We start from the raw sequence: 22277 nt of genomic DNA, 5'->3' as shown, positions 1-22277 counted from the left end.
AGGGTTTGGAGGGATATGGGCTGGGTGCTGGCAGGTGGGACTGCAGTGGGTTGGGATATCTGGTCGGCATGGACGAGCTTGGACCAAAGGGTCTGTTTCCATGCTGTACATCTCTATGACTCTATGACTCTATGACAGCTGAAACAATGAACCTGATACTTTTGTCACTGCGACAACACAACCCAGATGGTTGTAATTGGTACCATCCTGCATGGTTCTGGCACCTATTTTATTCCTGGTTCTGGAAACTGATAGTTTGAAGTCTGAATACATCTTTGGAAGAGATTTGTTAAAGGAACAGCAGTATATATTTTTAAAATCAAACCGCTTTCCCAGGTTATAAGATTTCAGTCACCAAGTATCAGTAAGCGTCTTAGATGGAACATATTGGGTCAAATTTTGCTCCTGGTGTCAGAATCAAAGAATCCCTACAGTATGGAAACTGGCCCTTCTGCCCAACAAGTCCACACCGACCCTCTGAAGAATAATCCACCCACACCCATTCCCCTACCCTATTATCCTATATTTACCCCTGACTAATGCACTAACCTACACATCCTTGAATACAATGGGCAATTTAATATGGCTAATTCACCTGACGTTCACATCCTTGGACTGTGGGTGGAAACCAGAACACCCAAAGGAAACCCACGCAGACACTGGGAGAATGTGTAAACTCCACACAGTTGCCCAAGACTGGAATCAAAACCCGGTGCTGCGAGGCAGAGGTGCTAACCATTGAACCATCATGCTGTCCCTGTGGCTCAGTGTTCATCATCATTTCCCTTATGAAATTATCCACAATTTAAGAATATTGGCATGGAAATTGGCATGGAAATCCTAAAGTTGCAGTCTATCACTGAGGATTCTAAAACAGACAGTGCTTTAACCTTCCCCTTACCACACTCCCTTCCCCCCTAACCTCCCCACTCCCAAGAGCAGGTGATCTTAAATTTAGTGCAAATTTTAACTTGACCGCCACCTGTCCCCACCATGAGCATTTAAAACCCATTTAAAATTGGTGTAATTTGGTTTTAAATAGTGAGATGATTAAAATTTGTGAAGAACAGAGAATTGACCCTGAAAACTAATTCTATAATTGTGTAGGGCTGTGCTGTTCTTCAGCTCAGACCTTTTTGTGGAATATTTTAGCTTTTGATTTTTATCCCATTTTAATATACCTAGCTTTAATTTTATCTATGTAACCATTATTTTAATATTCCTAGTCTTCCATTTGAGGGTCTGTGAAAATTTTTAATGTACTTGACAGCTTGGACAGACTGGTGATATTACTGCAACTTCAAACTAGGAATGCCCAATAAAAATACAATGAGCACATATTGTATCACTGCACAGTGAGAGATGAAATTCTCTCAGTTTCACTTAATCCATGTTAAGTAGTCCTTGCAACACCATTAATTGTAAACTGTGGCCCATAAACAGCTACCTTTTATCTTAGCAGATTTCCTATCCAATTATATAACTGGCAGAAATCTTAGCATGGAATTGATTTAAGTTAAGTCCCATCTCTGGTTAATTTGAATCTTACTGTTAGTAGCTTGAGAGTAAATTAAGGAGGTCTATCTTGCTCACAAAAATAATTGGATGTTACTTGGTCTCTATCTTTCCAGTTACGACAGTAAACCTCGATCGTATTGGTGAGCAAGCAGAATTGATGTTTGTGGTTGGGTAAGTGCCCGGATAATTAATTTGATTTTATTTTCTTCTAAGTTTTCAGCGATTGGAGTTGTAAACATAAAGCTAGAGTAAATAATCCATTTGGTGATGCATATATTAGACCACAAGTATAACGGTATAGACTTTTGATTATGCCATTTTGTTACTCAGCAGTTTCTCGTTTCCAAACAAATTCCCAACCACAATTCCAAGTTAAGATCAGAATATGGGCACCAATAATGCTCCTTTATATGTCATCATTTTTTAAAAAAAGCATGTAACCTATTTTTCTAATCAACCTGTTTAGAGATGTTCTGGAGCTGGAGGGATTGAACGTGGGCCTCGTGGTCCATGTGTAGGGACACTACCACGATACCATAAGAGGATGCCCAAAAGTTGACATAAAATGATGATATTGTGCCAGTAAATGATTCTTTCAGAAGCCTTTTCACTGGGCTGATGTTTCTAAAAGCAAAGCCTCATGTGACCAGCTCCAAGCCTTTCCAATGTTCTTCCTGGCAACTGAAAGCTACCATTCCTGGCCGTTTCACATTTGGCTTGTAGCTGACTGAACAAGACCTGCACATTGGGATATTAATTGCACTACTTTTGCTCTCATACAGAATAAAAACATTTACAATCTACCGATTCACTGATAATTAATCCTTTGTGTAACCCCAGACAGCAGCTTCAAGTTGTATTTAACAGTTACACTGCTACAACCTATCAATAAGTAATTTCAATTCCACTGTGTCACTAATCCTTAACTTCACACCTGAACAGAGTGAATTAAGAAAATGGCAAGGAGGCTTGCCTCAGTGGTGTGATGGGTTCATGCTCTACACGATGGAGAAACAACTTCCAAATGTAATTAAGAATATAGTTGCACTAAGACTCCCAACCTGCTGTGAAAATGCTTACTGTCTTGGAGATGATAATTAATGCTAGAGATCAAAGGCAACTCTCTCACTGCCATATCTCAAGTGATTTTAAATAGGGCCACATTCACAGCACTACTTAGCAATTCCACAAGTGCACATAATTCTAAACCCTGCAGGCTTTTATTCTCAGTCTTATCTCTGTGACAGTTGTATTAGACCTTGATCTTGATTTTGTTCATAATTTCATTTATGCTGTGTAGAGAGCCATGTGCTTTGTTTGAGCTCTACCAGGACTAAGTTTAACATAAAGAAAACTAGAACCAGTGTCAAGAGATAGCATGGAGATTCTAGACGAATATTGACAAAACCTTGTCATAGATAGCCAGTTACACCATGAGTGAACATTAACTGTTACCCCTAACAATTGTCAGGATACCATCAGAATAAATATATGACACTTCCATGGTTAATTCAGCAGACCTGCCCCTTATTGATTTCATTCTCAGACTCTGGGCTCTTGTCAGTTTGCTTTGTCAATGCCCTGACTTACTTTTTGATTTTGTATCTAAACCACACCTTAACCAGTACTAAGTTTCTAACTGGCATGTGTCCAACAATAACACTTGGGTGTGGTGGTCCATATTTCAGCAATGCATAGTCATAGGCTTTGTAAACTAGTGCTTTTCAGTGTTTCTGATTTTGTTTTATTTATACATTTTATTTTATTCAGCAAACACAGCAGTCCACTAGAGGTGGATGATGAAGGGGGCACAATGTTTCTGCGGGTACTCATTCACCTTACTATGCATGATTATCCACCACTCATTTCTGGATCTCTGCAGCTTCTTTTCAAACATTTCAGCCAAAGACAGGAGCTGCTGGCTACTTTTAAACAGGTGAGAGATGGCTTGTCCTAACAGGGACAGATAAATAACTAAGTTGGGTTTGGGCTTGAGGCAAGAAATATAAAATGAAAAATGCTGGAAACACTCAGCAGGCCAAGCACCATTTCTGGAGAAAGAAACAAAGTTGATCTTTTAGGTTGATGCCCTATCAGCTGATATTACTTTTGTATTGAGACTGAATTAGCCTGTTCATTGGTTTGTATATTTTCATGTCGGATGTTGCCAGACTACATAAAGCAAAGCGGCTTGTTGTGGAGGAAGGTCAAAAAGGGCACACACTTTGCACAATTTTAATGGGGATGCAAAAGCTTTTCCAACTTCAACAGCTGCACTTCATGCCATAAACTTTCTGCAATGCCAAGCAATTGGAGAGGGCAGGAAATTTGGGCAGCTAGATGGTATGGCCAGGGAATTATGTCATTGGCAGTAGGTCCAGATAAAGATGGTGGTGGGCAAACACAGTGTGGAAGTTGGGGTATTTGCATCATCTATTGTCTCCTGATAGGTTTGACCTGATCTTGCTCTTCAATTAAAACTGTACATGGGGTCCGAGTGACCTCACTGGTCTGTGAGCTACATATTTATACAAGATGTCGAGATGACGGTATTGGACTGGAATGGACAAAGTCAGAAGTCACACAACACCAGGTTATAGTCCAGGTAGACCTGACAAAGGAGCAGTGCTCCAAAAGTTGTGATTTCAAATAAACCTATTGGAATACAACCTAGTGTGTTGTGACATCTGACTTTATTTATACAAGAATAAGCTGAGCTAATTGAGGTTGATGCTGTTGAGTGGGAAAGACTCATGAGGGGCTAAAGACAATAGTTTGGAAGGGTTCAGGAATGGGAAGCAAGTGAAGTGGGGATAATTTCATAAGGAACCTGTGAAAGGTCAAATAATTTTGTTTTTTTTTTAAATAGCAATGCTTGAAAATATTTAAGATCAGTTTTGTAATTCAGTTTATACATTGGCATCAAATCATGTTTTTCATATTTCACCAAGAAGCACAAATATTAGATCTCCCAAATTAACATCCAAATTCAGATTTGTTTTGTAGTACCACAAGTCGTATCAAAACCAAAACCTTGTTGCTCATCAAAGAATTCAAAATCAAGACTTGTACAAACCTGTGCTGAATGTTATTGCAATTTTCTACTGTGTTATTTTAACTGGGTTGGACCCATCTATGTGCTGTATTAATCGTATTCCAGTAATGTAGGCATGCATCTCAAAACGTGAGTGCATTCTTCCTGACAACACTTATGGATACAGTATACACAGTGAAACACATGCCTAGATGTTCAAGCTGACAGTATTTTAACATTATCAATGTATTTTGTGTCTTCTTGAAACGTTCTTAATCAAGGCTGTTCCAGCTCTGATTTATTCAATCCCTCTCCCAGTTGCATCCAAACTCCCCTATCTGCGTGAGTGCTTTTGTCTTTAGATCTAGCAAAGCCATGTCCAGTACAAAGACTGTATTATCCTTACTTTTCTGTAGTTTGTGTTACTGACTGAAATGGTTAAAGAACCATTTTTAAAAACCATGGCTTGTTGAAGGATTGCTGTTCTTTTTATTAGCAAATAGTCTTGCACTCATTGTAAGTGCTGTTGCACAGCTGCATTTTCAAACAGTAGTGAAAGTCCTGGCTAAAGTCTGTGTGCAAATGAAGGTTTAGCTCATAAAAAGTAATCTGTGGACTAATGACCAGATATTGATGTGAAAGACCTCCTATTAGCCAACAATTATGCGATCAGCTACAACGTAGCTTAACAACTTCAGGTGCGAATGTTCAGGAGAAACTGTCAGACCTTTGGATAGGAAGAAACGTTTTTTGCTCTGCAGTGGAAAGTATCACATGTCTCAAGATAGCCAGTTTATTTCCCTTTTTCAGATGCTGTAAGCTATGACTTTTAATTGATGGGACAAAGACCTTTATAATTATGAATCAGTCACCTTGCAGGCAGAGAACATTGAACTGTCTTCCATACAATACCCATCTTTCTTTCTTTCTTGTCTGTGCCTGACTGTATGTGCGTAGGTAGCGGGAGGTTTATAAGACAGTTAATATTTAACTACTAGAGTTATGTGTTGATGGTTTGTAATTGTGTATTCATAATTAGAATCTATTTACTTGTAATAAATAGTAATTTTTGTTAAGAACAGAAACCTTTCTGTCAACTTGGGTCTGAAAGACAGGTAAATTGGGAATTCTGCATACTTTTTGAAAACTTTAACTTTTGTGTTGATTCTGGGAATAACAGGACTTGATTTCCTGCATGGTACCCCAATGAGGCCGAACTCAGATAAATAAGAAACAAAATCCTGTTTGATGATTATTGTTAGCTGCTAAAGAATTTAATGTCCCCTTAAAGTTCCACTTTGGAAACAGTCACGCATCACATCAGGTATTGTTTCTAAATTTAATATATTTTAAGATTTCAAGCATATTTATTTAAACCATTATGAACAAATAATGGGATTGACACAAGCAATTATATATTTACAATAGAACATGTTTCAGCTAACTTGCCAAATAGGCATGATAATAGGCACAAAATTGTCTTTTGTTTTCTGCGATGTTTCCAATTATTTAAAGTACACAGTGAACAAATCCAGTGACTTCAAATTCCTTTCACGACTTGTCATGGTTTGTTTGTTTCCTGATATTTGGCTGTCAGATATAAAAAGCATTGCTGTCATGCAGTTAACCAAACAAATCACGTTGTCTGTGTTTCCTTCCTTCAAGTCACAAATTTTCCACAGGGATCTGAACTGAAGTCCATGATTAAAATGCTTGAATATAGTGACTGGATATAAAGAGACATTTGCTAATTAAAACTGGAAAAATCTGGATATTGTTGCCATCACAGACGGAAGCCTGACAATCACACTATATGTTATTATCATAGCAAAGGAAATCATTGAAAAAGTTGCTTAAAATATTCCAACATCACAATTCCATTGTTATTGGCTCTCTTTCAAAGAACTTTTACATGGATGAAATAAAAGTGATGTCTTTGTTTTTGTTCCCTATTGGAAGGGTATTATTAAATTAGAGAGAATTCAGAAAAAATTTACCAGCATGTTGCCGAGTCTGGAGGATTTGAGTTATAAGGAGAGCCTGGATAGGCTGGGACTTTTTTCACTAAAGCATAGGGGGTTGAGGAGTGACCTTACAAATGTTTGTAAAATCATGAGGGACATCGATAATGTCAATAGCAAATGTCTCTTCCTTAGGGTGGGGGAGTTCAAAACTAGAGTGCATATTTTTAAGGTTAGAGGAGTAAGATTTAAAAGGACCTGAGGGGCAACTTTTTCCATACAGAGAGTGGTTCGTATGTGGAGTGAACTGCCAGAGGAAGTGATAGATGCAGGTACAGTTACAACATTTAAAAGACATTTAGATAGGTACATGAATCGAAAATGTTTCGAGGGATATAGCCCATATGCAGGGAAGTGGGACTGGTTCAGTTCAGGAAACATGGATAAGTTGGACTGAAGGGTCTCTTTCTGTGCTGTAAGTCTCTTTGATTCTCCGATTCTATGATTCTACCCTGTTAGGTCCAGCTTCTTATATCACCTCAAGATGTTGATAACTACAAAGTGATCAAATCTGATTTGGATCGCCTTCGTACAATGGTGGAAAAGTCAGAGCTCTGGGTGGACAAAAGAAGCAACAGAGGAGCAGAAGGGAAAAAAACAACATCAGAGGTAACTATCCTCCTATTGACTATTGGTTCCCTGTCTGACAATGTTTCATGTTTACAAATTCTTCTTCTTTTCAAATCTCTTTGTGGCTTGAGTCCTCCCCATCTCTATAACCAACTCCAGCCTTCTGAGATCCTTGCACTCTTCCAAATCTGGCCAATGACCTCAATTTTTATTGCTCAATCATTCATGGGATGTGGCTGCTCATCCATAGCTGTCCTTGAGAAGGTGATGGTGAGCTGTTTTCTTCAATCACGATAGTCTACCTGGTGTAGATTGATCCACCATGCTGTTAGGGAGGGAGATCTAGGATTTTCACCAAGTGAGTATCAAAGGACAGTGATGTGTTTCCAAGTCAGAATGGTTAGTTGCTTGAAGGAAACCAAACACCTGCTGCCTTAGTCATTCTAGATGGTAGTGGCTATGGGTTTGGAATGTATTTATAAGATTAGATTAGATTAGATTACTTACAGTGTGGAAACAGGCCCTTCGGCCCAACAAGTCCACACCGCCCCGCCGAAGCGCAACCCACCCATACCCCTACCTTTACCCCTTACCTAACACTACAGGCAATTTAGCATGGCCAATTGACCTGACCTGCACATCTTTGGACTGTGGGAGGAAACCGGAGCACCCGGAGGGAACCCACGCAGACACGGGGAGAACGTGCAAACTCCACACAGTCAGTCGCCTGAGGCGGGAATTGAACCCGGATCTCTGGCGCTGTGAGGCAGCAGTGCTAACTACTGTGCCACTGTGCCGCCCACTTTGGTGAATTTTTGTAATGAACCTAATAGGTGGTACATACTGCCTCAACTCAGCATGGTGGTGGAAGGAATGAATGTTTAAGGATGTGGTGCTAATCATGTGGGCTGCTTTGTCCTGCATGGTGCCAAGCTTTAGCTCAGTTGACTGGATGGCTGGTTTGCACTGCAGTGATGCCAACAGTATGTCAGCTGATGGGCCTATTTAAGAAGGCCTTATCTTCTCAATCTTGCTCAATGCACGGTGATCTTCAGGTTAAACCAGCACCAGTTTTCTCTCTCTGATGTGAGAGTAGACCTATGTTTATTTGGGTCTATGGTAATTTGGCTATACCAGTATTCTTGGAGTTGCACTCATTCAGGATAGTGTGGAGTATTCAATCACATTCCTGATCATTATGGTGGACATGAGATGGATTCCTTATTGCAGGATTCCTAGCCTCTGACTTGTTCTTGTGGTCACAGTTTTTATGGCTGTTCTAGTTCAGTTTCTGGTCAGTGGTAACCCTTTAGGTATTGATAATGGGGAATTCAGTGATGGCAATGCCATTGAATGTCATGTAGTGATGGTTAAATTGCGTCTTGTTTGGTATGGTCATTACTTGAACTTGTGTGGTGCAAATGTTACTTTCCATTTGTCAGCCCAAACCTGGATATGGTTCATGTTTTTTCTGCATTTGGCCATGGACTTCTTCTATATCTGGAGAATTGCAAATGGTGCTAAACATTGTGTATTCATCAATGAACATGCTTTATTCCAACCTTATAATGGATGCAAGGTCATTGTTAATGCTGAAGATGGTTGGTCCTATGACACTCTCCTGAGGAGCTCCTGCAGAAATGTTCAAAGCTGAAATGACTGATCTCCAACAACCAAATCCTTCTTCCTCTGTGTCATGTATGACTCCAACTAGGAGAGAGCTTATCCACTGATATCCATTGATTCCAGTTTTGCTAGGACTCCTTGATGCCATGCTCAGTCAATTGCAGCCTTCATGTCAGGGGCAGTCACTTTCACCTCACCTCTCTAACTCAATTATTTTGTTCATGTTTGAACTTAGTCTTTAATAAGGCCAGGAGCCGAGTGGTCCAGGAGGAATCCATATTTGGAATCAGTGAGCAGATTATTGCTAAGCAAATGTTGTTGTAAAGCAATTTGATGACCCCTCCCATTTCTTTACTGATAATTGAGAACAGACTGATGGGACGGTGATCGGCTGGGTTGGATTTGACCTGCTTTTTTGTGTATAGGACACAGCTGGGCAAATATTGACTTTGTCAGGTACATTCCAATATTGTAAATGTACTGGAATAACTTGGTTAGGGGCAGAGCAGGTTCTGGAACATATGTCTTTCGTACTATTGCTGTAATATCGTCAGGGCCCATACTTTTGCAGTATGCTTCCATCTGTTTTGTGATATAACGTAGACTGAATTGAATTGGTTGATGACAGGTATCTGTAATGCGGAGGACCTTTGGAGGAGGTTGAGATGAATTATCCACTTAGCACTTCTGGCTGAAGATTGTTGCAAATACTTCAGCCGTAGTTTTGCAATGGGTACCCCCTTCATTGAGAATGATGATATCTGTGTAGCCTTCTCCTCCAGTGAGTTGTTTAATTGTCCACCATCATTCATGACTGAATGTAGCAGGACTGAAGATCATAGGTCTATTGGTTGTCAGACAGGTTAATGATATCTTTCTATGTCAGTAATTAAACTGTGCTGTGTTTTGTCATGACCTGTTCCAACATCAGAGTGTCAGTGCCTGGCCATTGATGGGCCATGAAAAAGTCATTTTGTAAGCTGTTTAAGCCTGAGGAGAATTTTGTCATTTTTCTGATCTCTTCAACATTAAACACATTTTTATGGGAGAGTCAAATCTTAGCTTGATGACAAAATAAATTGTGCAAGAAAATTTACCAGTATTAGTTAAAACAACTGCAAGAAAATGACACATTTACACAAACCCACGATTATATTCATTTTCTCCTCAATGTAAGGTATTTGTGATTCATTTTCTGGTTAAAACATGTTCTATATTTGCACCTAATTTTGGGGCCACCTGTTCCAAGAAGAAGGAAGCTCTTAGATGAGGTAGGGGGGGTGGGGATAATTATTGCCCTCCCAAAAGAGGTGAGTTTGGACCAGTTAAAAGTTAAAATGTTCAGAATAAGAAACAGGAACATACTCTCCTACTTCAGTATTTTAACAAATGGAGATCTGGCACACATGGCCAACCTACGTGAAAGAGATAATTTAAAGCCTACTAAAGAAGGTATATGCCTTCATTTTAACCCATTAGGAGAAAGTGAGGACTGCAAATGCTGGAGATCAGAGTCTCGAGTGTGGTGCTAGAAAAGCACAGCAGATCAGGCAGGATCCGAGGAGCAGGAGAATCGATATTTCGGGCAAGAGCCCTTCATCAGGAAACCACCTGCTGTGGTTTTCCAGCACCACACACTCGACTTCATTTTAACCCACGTCAGTCAGCTTTTCCAGTCCTCTAGAAATCCAACAGATTAAAGGAAGTGAGAAGACCTGGATCAATCAGATCAACAATTGTTTCAGCACTGCTTGTAGGTCAGGAGGGACAAGGAGGCATTTCTTCCAGGCCCATCAAACTTACTTAAACAACTCCTCCTTCCATGACCTCTGTCACTCCACCATGCTGCCGTTTCTTTTTCCTTGACTCTCCCAGATCTCTAATCCACTCCCAGCACCTCTCCCCAAATCCCTGTAACCTTTGATCATTGTGACCATCCCAATCATGTTCTACCCACCAGTCCCATCTTCAGAATCTCTACCACTAGGCCACTCAGTAGAAGACAGAGGCCTTGTACAACAAAACTTTCTAACCTGATAGGTACCTCAGTTTATCAATTACTTCTCAGTGGCTGCATCTGTTTATTATAAAGAGCACATACACTGCTGAGGAAAGTGAGAGTTTGGATTCCAGATCATAACTGATGTCCACATTAGTTCCAAAAACCCCACTTTGTGAATATCAGGGCCATTGTATCTTACCTGGGCAAATCCTTGAATGAAGATAGAACAGATGACTTTTTTTTTGTCTCATTAACATGATTAGATTTGCTGAATATTTGGAAGGAATGTTTGATAGATGAATAGAAAAGAATAGGGATATCTGGGCGTACTGTATTCCTATATGATACTCACTTACACTGACAGGTTATGATATTTTAAATCAGCTAGATTGTTTGAGTCTAAGCTAGGTGCATATTTGATGCAAATGTAGAGGAAACACCAGGTCAAGGATTCAATATTAGTTGAGTTTCTTTTATTAGATTACTTACAGTGTGGAAACAGGCCCTTCGGCCCAACAAGTCCACACCACCCCGCTGAAGCGCAACTCACCCATACCCCTACATCTACCCCTTACCTAACACTACGGGCAATTTAGCATGGCCAATTCACCTAACCTGCACATCTTTGGACTGTGGGAGGAAACCGGAGCACCTGGAGGAAACCCACACAGACAAGGGGAGAAAGTGCAAACTCCACACAGTCAGTCGCCTGAGGCGGGAATTGAACCCGGGTCTCTGGCGCTGTGAGGCAGCAGTGCTAACTACTGTGCCACCGTGCCGCCCATGCATCATGTTGCACTAAATAAAAGCCATAAAACTTGAAGGAAATCTTTGTTCAGCTGTAATGTTTATAATTGTAATACCATCCCTGGGCCAACAAGTGGTGATGTTGTACTGTAACTCAGGATATGTACAGCAGAAGAGATCTCAGCTTCTTAAAAGGATACAAACAGAAATCATTATTCATCACAAAATTCCTAGTTTAAGAGAACACCGAATACCCTTGTGTTCCATTAGTTAATTCATCATGTTCAACAATAATTTGCACCTTTAATGCCCCATATGGATAATGCTGTTAATTGAAGATGTGAAATAAAAGAGTTGGCCAGAACAATTTGACTGAAAGTTCAGTTAGACAAAAGATCCCAGAATGGGGATTGGGTACCTGCATTTACAGGTAACAAATATTGGGCTGACAGCTAATAGACAGTGCACAAATGACTTTTCATGTTCTGCAGCTGGTGGGCAATGTTAGAAATGCAAACTTGGAAAATGACTCCATTTAGGATTTCCTCCCTGGTTCAGAATTAATAATTGCTTGTTGTGATGTATTAGTATAAGCCAATATTCATGGATGTGTGTACACTATTGTTGGATCTGTTGAATTTCTGGGTGTTACTTTTCCATTTGATGCTGCCATATTATTGTTCATGTTTTAGGAGCCTGCTGATGATGCAGCTATGGAGAAGACATTAGGAGGGAAAACTAGTGGCAATTATCAAGATGTCAAAGAGGTGAGCCTATTTTGGAAGGAGTGGGATAATGAACAAAGTCTGTCAATCTCCCTGACCTCCCAGCACTACAGACAAACTGCCATTATACCTCTTCCTAGGTCTCACACTATTTATTTTTGAACCATCACTTGGAGAAGATGCAGAAGAATATTTCCAAGATGACTTGCTTTTTTTTTTCCCTATCCTCCTCATTCTGTGGGATGAAACTTATAGGTTAACTAATTCTTCTATATGGTTAAGATGGAACCTGAACAGTGGATCTTATTTGCTACTTGTCTACTAAATCATCTAGTTTGTTTGGGTCTAAGCGATGTGCGTATCTGACGCAAATGCAGAGAAAACTCCAGATCACGGATTCAGTATTAGTCAAGAGTTTCTTTTATTACGCATCTTAAATAAAAGTAAAAAAAAAACCTTAAAAGAAAATTTATCTACCTTACCTACCACATTGCTTATTCTAATAGGCAACGCAGGAATGATATTGCTAAAGTTTTTGTGTCAAGCTAACAGCCAGGCCTCTTATCAGGGAAACCAAAGCAACAAACTGGGGAAATTAAAGGAATGAGCAATGGAAAATTGGTAAGAAAGAGACTGTTTTTCAGTTGCCCCAGTGATATAGCAGTTTCACATCGAAGCAGTTTTATAAACCTTTTAGTAAAGAAGGTGAGAATTACCCAGTACACATGCTGTTGTTAATTCATGTTGTTAATTCCATACAAATTTATCCGTACTTTCAGATTTTGGAGCGACTGAATAAAATGTGTGGAGTTGGAGAACAAGTTAGAAAGAAACAGCAGAGGTTGCTGAAAAATATGGGAGCTCACAAAGTGATGTTGGATCTGCTGCAGGTACCATATGACAAGGTGAGAAAATCATCACATACAGAGCTGATTTTGGCAATGTTTTCATGAGGAAAGTGAACAGGACTGATAACCACATAAGTTAACTGCTAGGCAGTAAATGGTTAACTTTTGCCGGAGTTATTTTTTGCTGTCATACTTTTTGACTTGATTTTAATTCCAAGGTTGTGCTCCTTAATTTTCCTAATCTCTGAATCATCCCTCTCTGGATCAGGAACAGTTCTGGGGTGAGTGAATCAGCTAGTCCACTGCTCATCCCTTCCTCAATCCACCTTCAATATACATTACACATCAACCACATTTACTCTCCTTATCATTTAGGATTCTTTGATTTCTTAATAATGAGTCCATTGCTTCCGTCATGGTCAATGTGATTCTGAATGAAAGTTCTGTTTGATCCCTTTGGGCTCATTGCTTGTGTTACGAGGCGAGGTGAGCTTTTCTGGGGTGTTAGTTTTAATCAGCAGAGGGGTTCAACCTCTGTTGTAACAGTTTGGGTGCTCTCATTTCCAATAAAACAACATCCAGGCTTACTCCTCTCAAAGCCACACAGGGACAAAAGGAAGTGATACGATGCTCAACAAAGACATCATTGAACCAAGTCAGAGTGAGTGGAGTTTGCCAATCATGTTAGTTTCCAAACCGGATGGGACTCAAAGATTTTGTGTGGACTATTGGAAGGTCAACATTGTAACTAAATTGAACTCATACCCAAAAGCAAGGTTGGAGAATTCTGTTGAGAAAGCTGGACAAGTCACTTACATCGCAAAGTTGGATTTACTGCGTGGTTATTGTCAGGTACTTTTATTGGAGAAAGCAAAAGACATTTCTGTGTTTGTAATCCCTAATGGGCTATAGCAATGCAATTCAAAGTGATTCCCTTTGGAATGAAGAAAGCACCAGCCACATTGTGAAGGCTCGTGAACTGAGTTATGGCAAGATTAAGTAATTGTGCTGTCTGTCTTCATAATTTAGTGACCTTTAGCCATTCATGGAAAGATCACATGTTGCAGTTGGTAAAGCTTTTTGCAAGATTACAGAAGGCAAAACTGGTTATCAATCTAGCAAAGACTGAATTCACGAAGGCAGAGGTGATGTTCTTGGAATATAACATTGAACATGGAAGGATGACTCCAAGGAACACAAAGACAGTATGGTGGCACTGCTGACAGATTTGTTAAAGAAGAACAAAAAATTTTGGTGCACAGAACATTGCCAGGAGGCATTTGAAAATCTAAAAGCCACACTGACCACCACACAAGTTTTAGCCAAGCCAACCTTTATAAAATCCTTTAAAGTTGCTATAAACACGAGTGATATCAGGGTTGGATGTGTATTGTTGCAGGAACATGATGATGGAATTGAACGGCCCATTGGTTACTTTTTGAAGAAACTCATTATTCATCAGAGAAAATATTCCACTGGTAAAAAGGAGTTATTGATGTTGTGGTTCTGTTCGCCGAGCTGGGAATTTGTGTTGCAGGCGTTTTGTCCCCTGTCTAGGTGACATCCTCAGTGCTTGGGAGCTTCCTGTGAAGCGCTTCTGTGATCTTTCCTCCGGCATTTGTAGTGGTTTGAATCTGTCGCTTCCGGTTGTCAGTTCCAGCTGTCTATTGCAGTGGTCGGTATATTGGGTCCAGATCAATGTGCTTATTGATTGAATCTGTGGATGAGTGCCATGCCTCTAGGAATTCCCTGGCTGTTCTCTGTTTGGCTTGTCCTCTTATAGTTATTGAGTTTATAACTAGCCTTACAGCATTTTAAGGTTTACATTACAAACAATAATTTGGAGATGGTTCTATACACCAATCACAACTCATTTTTTTGGAAAGAATTAAGGACAAAAATTCAAGACTATTTCAATGGAGTCTGATGTTACAGGCTTTTCATTTACAAATTTTGCATGTAGTAGTTTAGAAAAATGGTATTGCAGACACGTTATCACAGGCTTAAAAGAAAATGAATATAGATAAGATAGAACTAGTACAGTCCAAGTGATATACCTATATGCACGCAGAATCCGTAAAGAGTGTGTAACTTTAGATTACTGACATATGCATTTTATAATAATGGTATTAAGAGTTAGAGAAAAAAAGAAAAAGGAAGGTATCTTTTCATTATGATGGTTCATATTTTTCCTAAGAGGGGAGGTATTTTGAGGCGAGGCAAGCTTTTCTGGGGTGTTAGTTTTAATTAGCAGAGGGGTTTGACCTCCGTGTTGTAATAACTTGGAGATTAACATCTATCGTCTTTTCAATTCCTTGATCTCTTCCACAGTTTTTCCCTGATTGACACCCTCTTTTATCTTGCTGATGCCCAACAGTAGGCTGAAAGGGCAATAATTGATTAGATTGGATTTGTCCTGTTTTCTGTGGACTGAACATATCTGGGCAATGTTCTGCATTGTTGAGTGAGTTCTCAAATAATGGCTAGGGATTTGGCTGATTCTGGAGCCAAATCTTCAGTACTACAGCCAAGATGTTGTCAGGTTCTGAGTCTTTTTGCAGTCTTCAATAAGTTATATAATTTACCCACAAAACACTGTTCACTGCATTTTCAGTATAATCATCAGTACATATTCTTTGAATAAGATTGAAGATTGTGTTTTGTTGCAGAATGATACAAAAATGTGTGAGATTTTGAAGTACACTCACCAGTTCCTTCAGAAATTCTGTGCAGGAAGCCCTGAGAACCAGTGTCTACTTTACAAGCACTTGAACCTGTTCTTGACTCCTGGGGTAAGTTACCTCAAACTAGATTTTTGTTTAGCCACTGTGCAAAAGCAGTTATCCCTTTCAAAGTGCCTGTATCTCAAGTTTTGTTTAAGTAAAAACTCGCCATTCAATGTGAATTGTCAGCTTGTTGTCACAAAAAAAAGTCTCTGAAACGAATTTCATAAGTCTTTGTGCCAAAATGTACATTTGGACCAGATTTTCCTGTAACAATGAGTTTAATGCTAACTGTCTCCAAAAGTCCCTGTTTTTCTATTTAGAGTAGCCCACAGCAAGCACAGAACAAATTAGATGCACAGCAGTGATCTAAAGAGTTGTGATGATAGCAAATTTATTACCTGGGGACATGGGAGCATTCCAGTGAGCAAAACCCTGACTTTTTAAATAAATGTTACTCCTCAGCCCACGATCAACTGACATTCTGTTGAAGTGCTTGCCTGCCCCTGACAGAATGATTGATAAATAGTTGACTGGGAGGCAACTGTTCAGACATTGATGACCCTGCAGTAATGAATGAACTTTTATATCTAGTGACTCTTAGTTAGGATTACCAATTTTGGCCTGCTGGATTCCTGGAACATTTCTTCACTTTAATAATCACGTGTTTAATTATGTTGTTTTCTCCCCCACTGTTCTCAAATATTATTGTAATTATTTACTGTCTTGGCATTACCAAATCCAAATAACATTGAACTTGTCTTATACTGAGCATTTTTAAATCAAGGAAATAACACCAAAGAATAAAAAGATGCATGGGGTAAATAGTGTTTGAATGAAATTTATTTCTGGGATATTTCTGCAGTACTGACAGTAATGAGAGTCATCTAGTAAATAGCACTGATTCCACAAAAACATCACCCATGTAAATAATTAAAACAGAAAATGCTTAATAAAACTAGCATCTGTGGAGATTTAACAGGCACCATTGCCCATTTACAACTGGGTTAATCTTAACATTGGCGTGGCTGATTCCCATTTAATGGTCCTTAACTAACCATTTTAGGACCTCAGTTGGTGGTGGGGCAAGAAATGCAGTTATGGCCCCGAAGTAGTCAGAATTTAATTCTGGCAGATGCAAGAAGACACCAGGGTTTGGGTATGCCATCTCCCCATGCCTAATTATGTGCTTTTCTCACCTCCAAGCTTACCATCTCCAGTAGCACAAGATACTTCCCTTTTTGTTGTTTTACTGCTGTTATGAAAGGACACAGACACAATTCCCAGTGGATGCTTACATCCTTTGTCTATTTCTTAATTCTACCCATAAAAACTTCAAAGCCTGCTATCATCTCATATCCTTTTAAGTTGAGTATCCTCTGAAATTAATTCAGTAGAGTGTAATGTAAATGTTTATATAAACAATGATTATGCTACACATCCTAAAATATCCTTCTTCTCTCATGTTATCTTGACTCTCATTTTCTATCTTTTTTCTCCTGGTTTAATTACTTTAGGTTTCCCTTTGCTATAATCCTAAGCTATAGGGAGAGGCTGAATAGGCTGGAACTGTTTTCATGTAGCGTCAGAGGCTGGGGGGGGGGTGGGGGGTGGGGTGGGGCGGGGGCGGGGGGGGGTGGGGGGGGGGGGGCGGGGGCAGGGTGGGGGGGGGTTGGATGTCGGTGGTGACCTTATCGAGGTTTATAAAATCATGAGGGGCACGGTTAGGGTAAACAGACAAGGTTTTTTCCCCAGGGTGGGAGAGTCCAGAACTAGAGGGCATGGATTTAGGGTAAGAGGGGAAAGATACAAAAGGGCATCTTTTCAATGCAGAGGGTGGAGCGTGTATGGAATGAGCTACCAGAGGAAGTGGTGGAGGCTGGTACAGTTACAACATGTAAAAAGCATCTGCATGGGTATATAAATAGGAAGGATTTAGAGGGATATGGGCCAAATGCTGGCAAATGGAATAAGATTTATATAAGATATCTGGTCAGCATGGATGAGTTGACCAAAGGGTCTGTTTCTGTGCTGTAAATCTCTATGATTCTGTGACATGAAACACAATTTCTGCCTATTAAGCTTTTCTGTTCCTTTTCTTTTATTTTAGAATAATTGAAGGAGTTGGAATAGCACTTGGGACTAAAGGGATCAAAGGATTTGGAGGGAAAAGCAAGAATAGACTATTAAATTGGATGATCAGCTGTGATCATAATGAATGGAAGAGTAGGCTTGAAGAGCTGAATGACCTACTCTGCTGCTATTTTCTGTTTGACCTCTGCACCCTCTTTTCTCACCATTTTAAATCGTTGTGGCTGCCTTATTCATGCTTGCCACTCAGACAGACTGAATTGAGCCCTTTCAAACAGAACAGTTCTTTCCTGTCTTAGAGCTGGTGCCGCAGTCCCAGGGAATGAACCCCTCTTTCCACACCTCTCCTTAAGTCTGAAATTTATGTATCTGAAATGCTTATCCCTAGGTTAACTTGAACAAGAGATCAACATTATTGAGACCTTTAAGGAAAAGCTCCCAGCTGTCTCTGGCAGGAGATCCTTCCTACTCTTTCCTGTGGTGATGATCCCAAAATGGAAGCAAACAATTGAGTCCTCCGTTTTTCTCTCCAATATCTTTTCAAACCAGCTCAAGATGTACCCTCATCGAGTAAGCCATATATTATGTGGGCCAATCAATGCTGCTTATCAAAGGATGCTTTGCTGCATTAATTAGTGAATGTTATGCAACATCATTACCTCCTTTCTTCCTCCAAAGTAATGTGATCAATATCCTTGCTATCCTTCCTTCAGTCTTCATGTTCTAAATGTCCCACTTAGTTCACAATCCTCTCTGTTAATATTGGACTCTCCACTACACAGAAAAAATCCACTTGTGCATACATCTTGAGCCGCACCTAAGTACACCTTGGGAAACCAATTGACTATCCTGGTAGACTCCCACCAAAAGCAAGAGGATTGGGAAACTGCCATCTCACAGAGTGTTGTCTGCTGTGGTTACACCAACAAACTCTTTGCACTGTTTTGTTTCTTTAATGCACAAGCTATGAAAGTCTTTGCTTAACTGCAAAGGGATCTACATCAGTACATTATGGACACATAGCTTGAATGTTTCCATATCACAAGAAAAACAACTTCCACAGCAGCTGCATCAGAGAATTAACTTGCTTGTATGAGTTATGTTATTTAGAAGGTTCGCTTTGTAATGCTAAACAAATGCTTTTAATAGTTTATTTTCTAGGAACATGTAGAAACTTTGATTCCAAACTAACTTTATTTTGCTTCAAAATATGGTTCAGAAAATAAGTCCTAACATCAGACTGAAGAAACAAATGAGCAAAAACTGCCGAGTTGCCTTTGTGACCTAAGGCAGGTGAACTATTCCCAGACTAGTCACCCTTAGAAAAATGTAGCAACAAACATCCAAATAATGGATAACCAACACCATGAGCTACAATTTGATTTTTGCTCTCATAATTTATGGTCACCAGCACTGAAATGCAGGAAAATCATGATTGCTGTCAATTTCACTGTGGACGGTTCTACATTTTTGTCTTTCCATTCGATTAATGGGGGGTGGGGGGTTACAACAGCCCCAGAGAATGGTGTATTTAACAGCAAGTTAAGTGATACATAATTCCTTTTGTTCCTTTCACGGACCCCCTAAGATGAAATAGCATATGTCCCCAGGAATACCTGGGACAAGGCTATTATTTATTGTGTTCCCCATTGAGTTAAGTTTCAACACAACCTGCTGTTAAAAGAATAAGCAAGCATACTGGACTCCATGGAACCCAAAGGCAAAAAGAATCACAATTTGAACTAGACGCGAAATATTAGTATCCTGCCAACATCAGCCAGATGAGGTTTTATCGAATGTATTTCACACAGGCTCAATATTACTGACGGCGTGTTTCATTTCCATTGATGTTTAGCACTCACAGCTAAGTGTTGTCTCATTGCCAGCTAGGGGACATGTTCAGATCAAATCACTCAGTCTGATAAGGTGAATCTGCTGTGATAGGTTCTTGGTTTACCTGGTTTCATTCAGGTAAAACAGCTAAAGAATAGGAATTTTTGACAGTACAGCTCTCAACAATAACTACAAAGATTTAGATTAAAGGCAGAATGTAAGTATATTGAAACATCCTGAACTGCTTCTTAGGGAGCATTATGAAACAAAGCACGCACCAAACCGCAAGTTCAGGTGAAAAGGTTGATCTAAGAGCTGGATTTTAAGAACATGGAACATAGAACATAGAACAGTACAGCACAGAACAGGCCCTTCAGCCCACGATGTTGTGCCGGCCACTGATCCTCATGTATGCACCCTCAAATTTCTGTGACCATATGCATGTCTAGTAGTCTCTTAAATGTCCCCAATGACCTTCCTTCCACAACTGCTGCTGGCAAAGCATTCCATGCTCTCACAACTCTCTGTGTGAAGAACCCGCCTCTGATATCCCCTCGATACTTTCTTCCAACCAGCTTAAACCTATGGCCCGTTGTGTTAGCCATTTCTGCCCTGGGAAATAGTCTCTGGCTATCGACTCTATCTATGCCTCTCATTATCTTGTATACCTCAATTCAGTCCCCTCTCCTCCTCCTTTTCTCCAATGAAAAAAGTCCGAGGTCAGTCAACCTCTCTTCATAAGATAAGCCCTCCAGTCCAGGCAGCATCCTGGTAAACCTCCTCTGAACCCTCTCCAAAGCATCCACATCTTTTCTATAATAGGGCGACCAGAACTGGACGCAGTATTCCAAGTGCAGTCTAACCAAAGTTTTATAGAGCTGCAACAGGATCTCACAACTCTTAAACTCAATCCCCCTGTTAATGAAAGCCAAAACACCATATGCTTTCTTCACAACCCTGTCCACTTGGGTGGCCATTTTAAGGGATCTATGTACCTGCACCCCAAGATCCCTCTGTTCCTCCACACTGCCAAGAATCCTATCCTTAATTCTGTACTCAGCTTTCAAATTCGACCTTCCAAAATGCATCACCTCACATTTATCCAGGTTGAACTCCATCTGCCACCTCTCAGCCCATCTCTGCATCCTGTCAATGTCCCGCTGCAGCCTACAACAGCCTACAGCCTACAACAGTCAACGACACCTCCAACCTTTGTGTCATCTGCAAACTTGCTGACCCATCCTTCAATCCCCTCATCCAAGTCATTAATAAAAATGACAAACAGTAGAGGCCCAAGGACAGAGCCCTGTGGAACACCACTCATCACAGACTTCCAGGCAGAATATTTTCCTTCTACTACCACTCGCTGTCTTCTGTTGACCAGCCAATTCTGTATCCAGACAGCTAAGTTCCCCTGTATCCCATTCCTCTTGACCTTCTGAATGAGCCTACCATGGGGAACCTTATCAAATGCCTTGCTGAAGTCCATATACACCACATCCACAGCTCGACCCTCATCAACTTTTCTAGTCACATCCTCAAAGAACTCAATAAGGTTTGTGAGGCATGACCTGCCTCTCACAAAGCCGTGTTGACTGCATTTAATCAAGCCATGCTCTTCCAGATGGTCATAAATCCTATCCCTCAGAATCCTTTCTAACACCTTGAAGACAATAGACATGAGAATGACTGGTCTGTAATTGCTGGGGATTGCCCTATTTCCTTTCTTGAAGAGAAGAATTACATTTGCCTCTCTCCAGTCCTCAGGTATGACTCCAGTGGAGAGTGAGGATGCAAAGATCTTCGTAAGTGGTGAAGCAATTGCATTTCTCGTTTCCCAAAGCAGCTGAGGACAAATCTGGTCTGGGCCTGGCGACTTGTCAATCTTAATGTTTGACAAAATTATCAGCACATCAGCTTCCTCTATCTCTATCCATTCCAGCATGCACACCTGCTCTTCAAAGGTTTCATTCACTACAAAGTTCATTTCTTTCGTAAAGACAGAAGCAAAAAACTCATTTAGAGCTTCCCCTACCTCCTCAGACTCCACACACAAATTCCCTATGCTATCCCTGATCGGCCCTACTCTTTCTTTGACCATTCTCTTATTCCTCACGTAAGTGTAAAATGCCTTTGTGTTCTCCCTAATCCGTTCTGCCAAGCCTTTCTCGTGCCCCCTCCTGGCTCTCCTCAGACCATTTTTGAGCTCCTTCCTCGCCTGCCTGTAATCCTCTAGAGCTGAGCTTAACCCTAGCTTCCTCCACCTTATGTAAACTACCTTTTTCCTTTTGACGAGAAGCTCCATCGCTCTTGTCATCCAAGGTTCCTTTATCTTACACTTCTTGCCTGTCTCAGAAATGTTTCTGAGGAGGAAGGCAAGGGAGAGAAGCCAGTGTTGAGGAGTATTGCAGAATCTGGAGCTAAGGCAACGGAAGGCACCACCAGCAATGGTCGAATACTTAAACTGGGTATGCTTAGGAGACTTATATGAGAGTGCAGATATCTTGGAGACTTTGGTATCCAGACAAGATGATCGAGA

The 22277-nt window shown here is 40.3% G+C and overlaps 1 protein-coding gene across 3 annotated transcripts in view; it reads left to right on the top strand.

Annotated features, from left to right (window-relative positions):
- The window catches only part of itpr3 (inositol 1,4,5-trisphosphate receptor, type 3), a 269802-nt gene that overhangs the window by 161998 nt on the left and 85527 nt on the right, over window positions 1–22277 (top strand). For all 3 annotated transcript variants that reach the window (XM_072563528.1, XM_072563529.1, XM_072563527.1), the window contains exons 24-29: window positions 1632–1689; window positions 3289–3454; window positions 7033–7182; window positions 12211–12285; window positions 13023–13148; window positions 15761–15883. In XM_072563528.1, the coding sequence (XP_072419629.1) occupies window positions 1632–1689; window positions 3289–3454; window positions 7033–7182; window positions 12211–12285; window positions 13023–13148; window positions 15761–15883 (698 nt within the window). The remainder of the gene's footprint in view (window positions 1–1631; window positions 1690–3288; window positions 3455–7032; window positions 7183–12210; window positions 12286–13022; window positions 13149–15760; window positions 15884–22277) is intronic.

This window comes from Chiloscyllium punctatum, chromosome 45 (genome assembly GCF_047496795.1).
Source record: "Chiloscyllium punctatum isolate Juve2018m chromosome 45, sChiPun1.3, whole genome shotgun sequence".
Taxonomy (NCBI): Eukaryota; Metazoa; Chordata; class Chondrichthyes; order Orectolobiformes; family Hemiscylliidae; genus Chiloscyllium; species Chiloscyllium punctatum.
The sequence above is the reverse complement of the archived record's forward strand: the minus strand, read 5'-3'. Positions and strand labels throughout refer to the sequence as shown.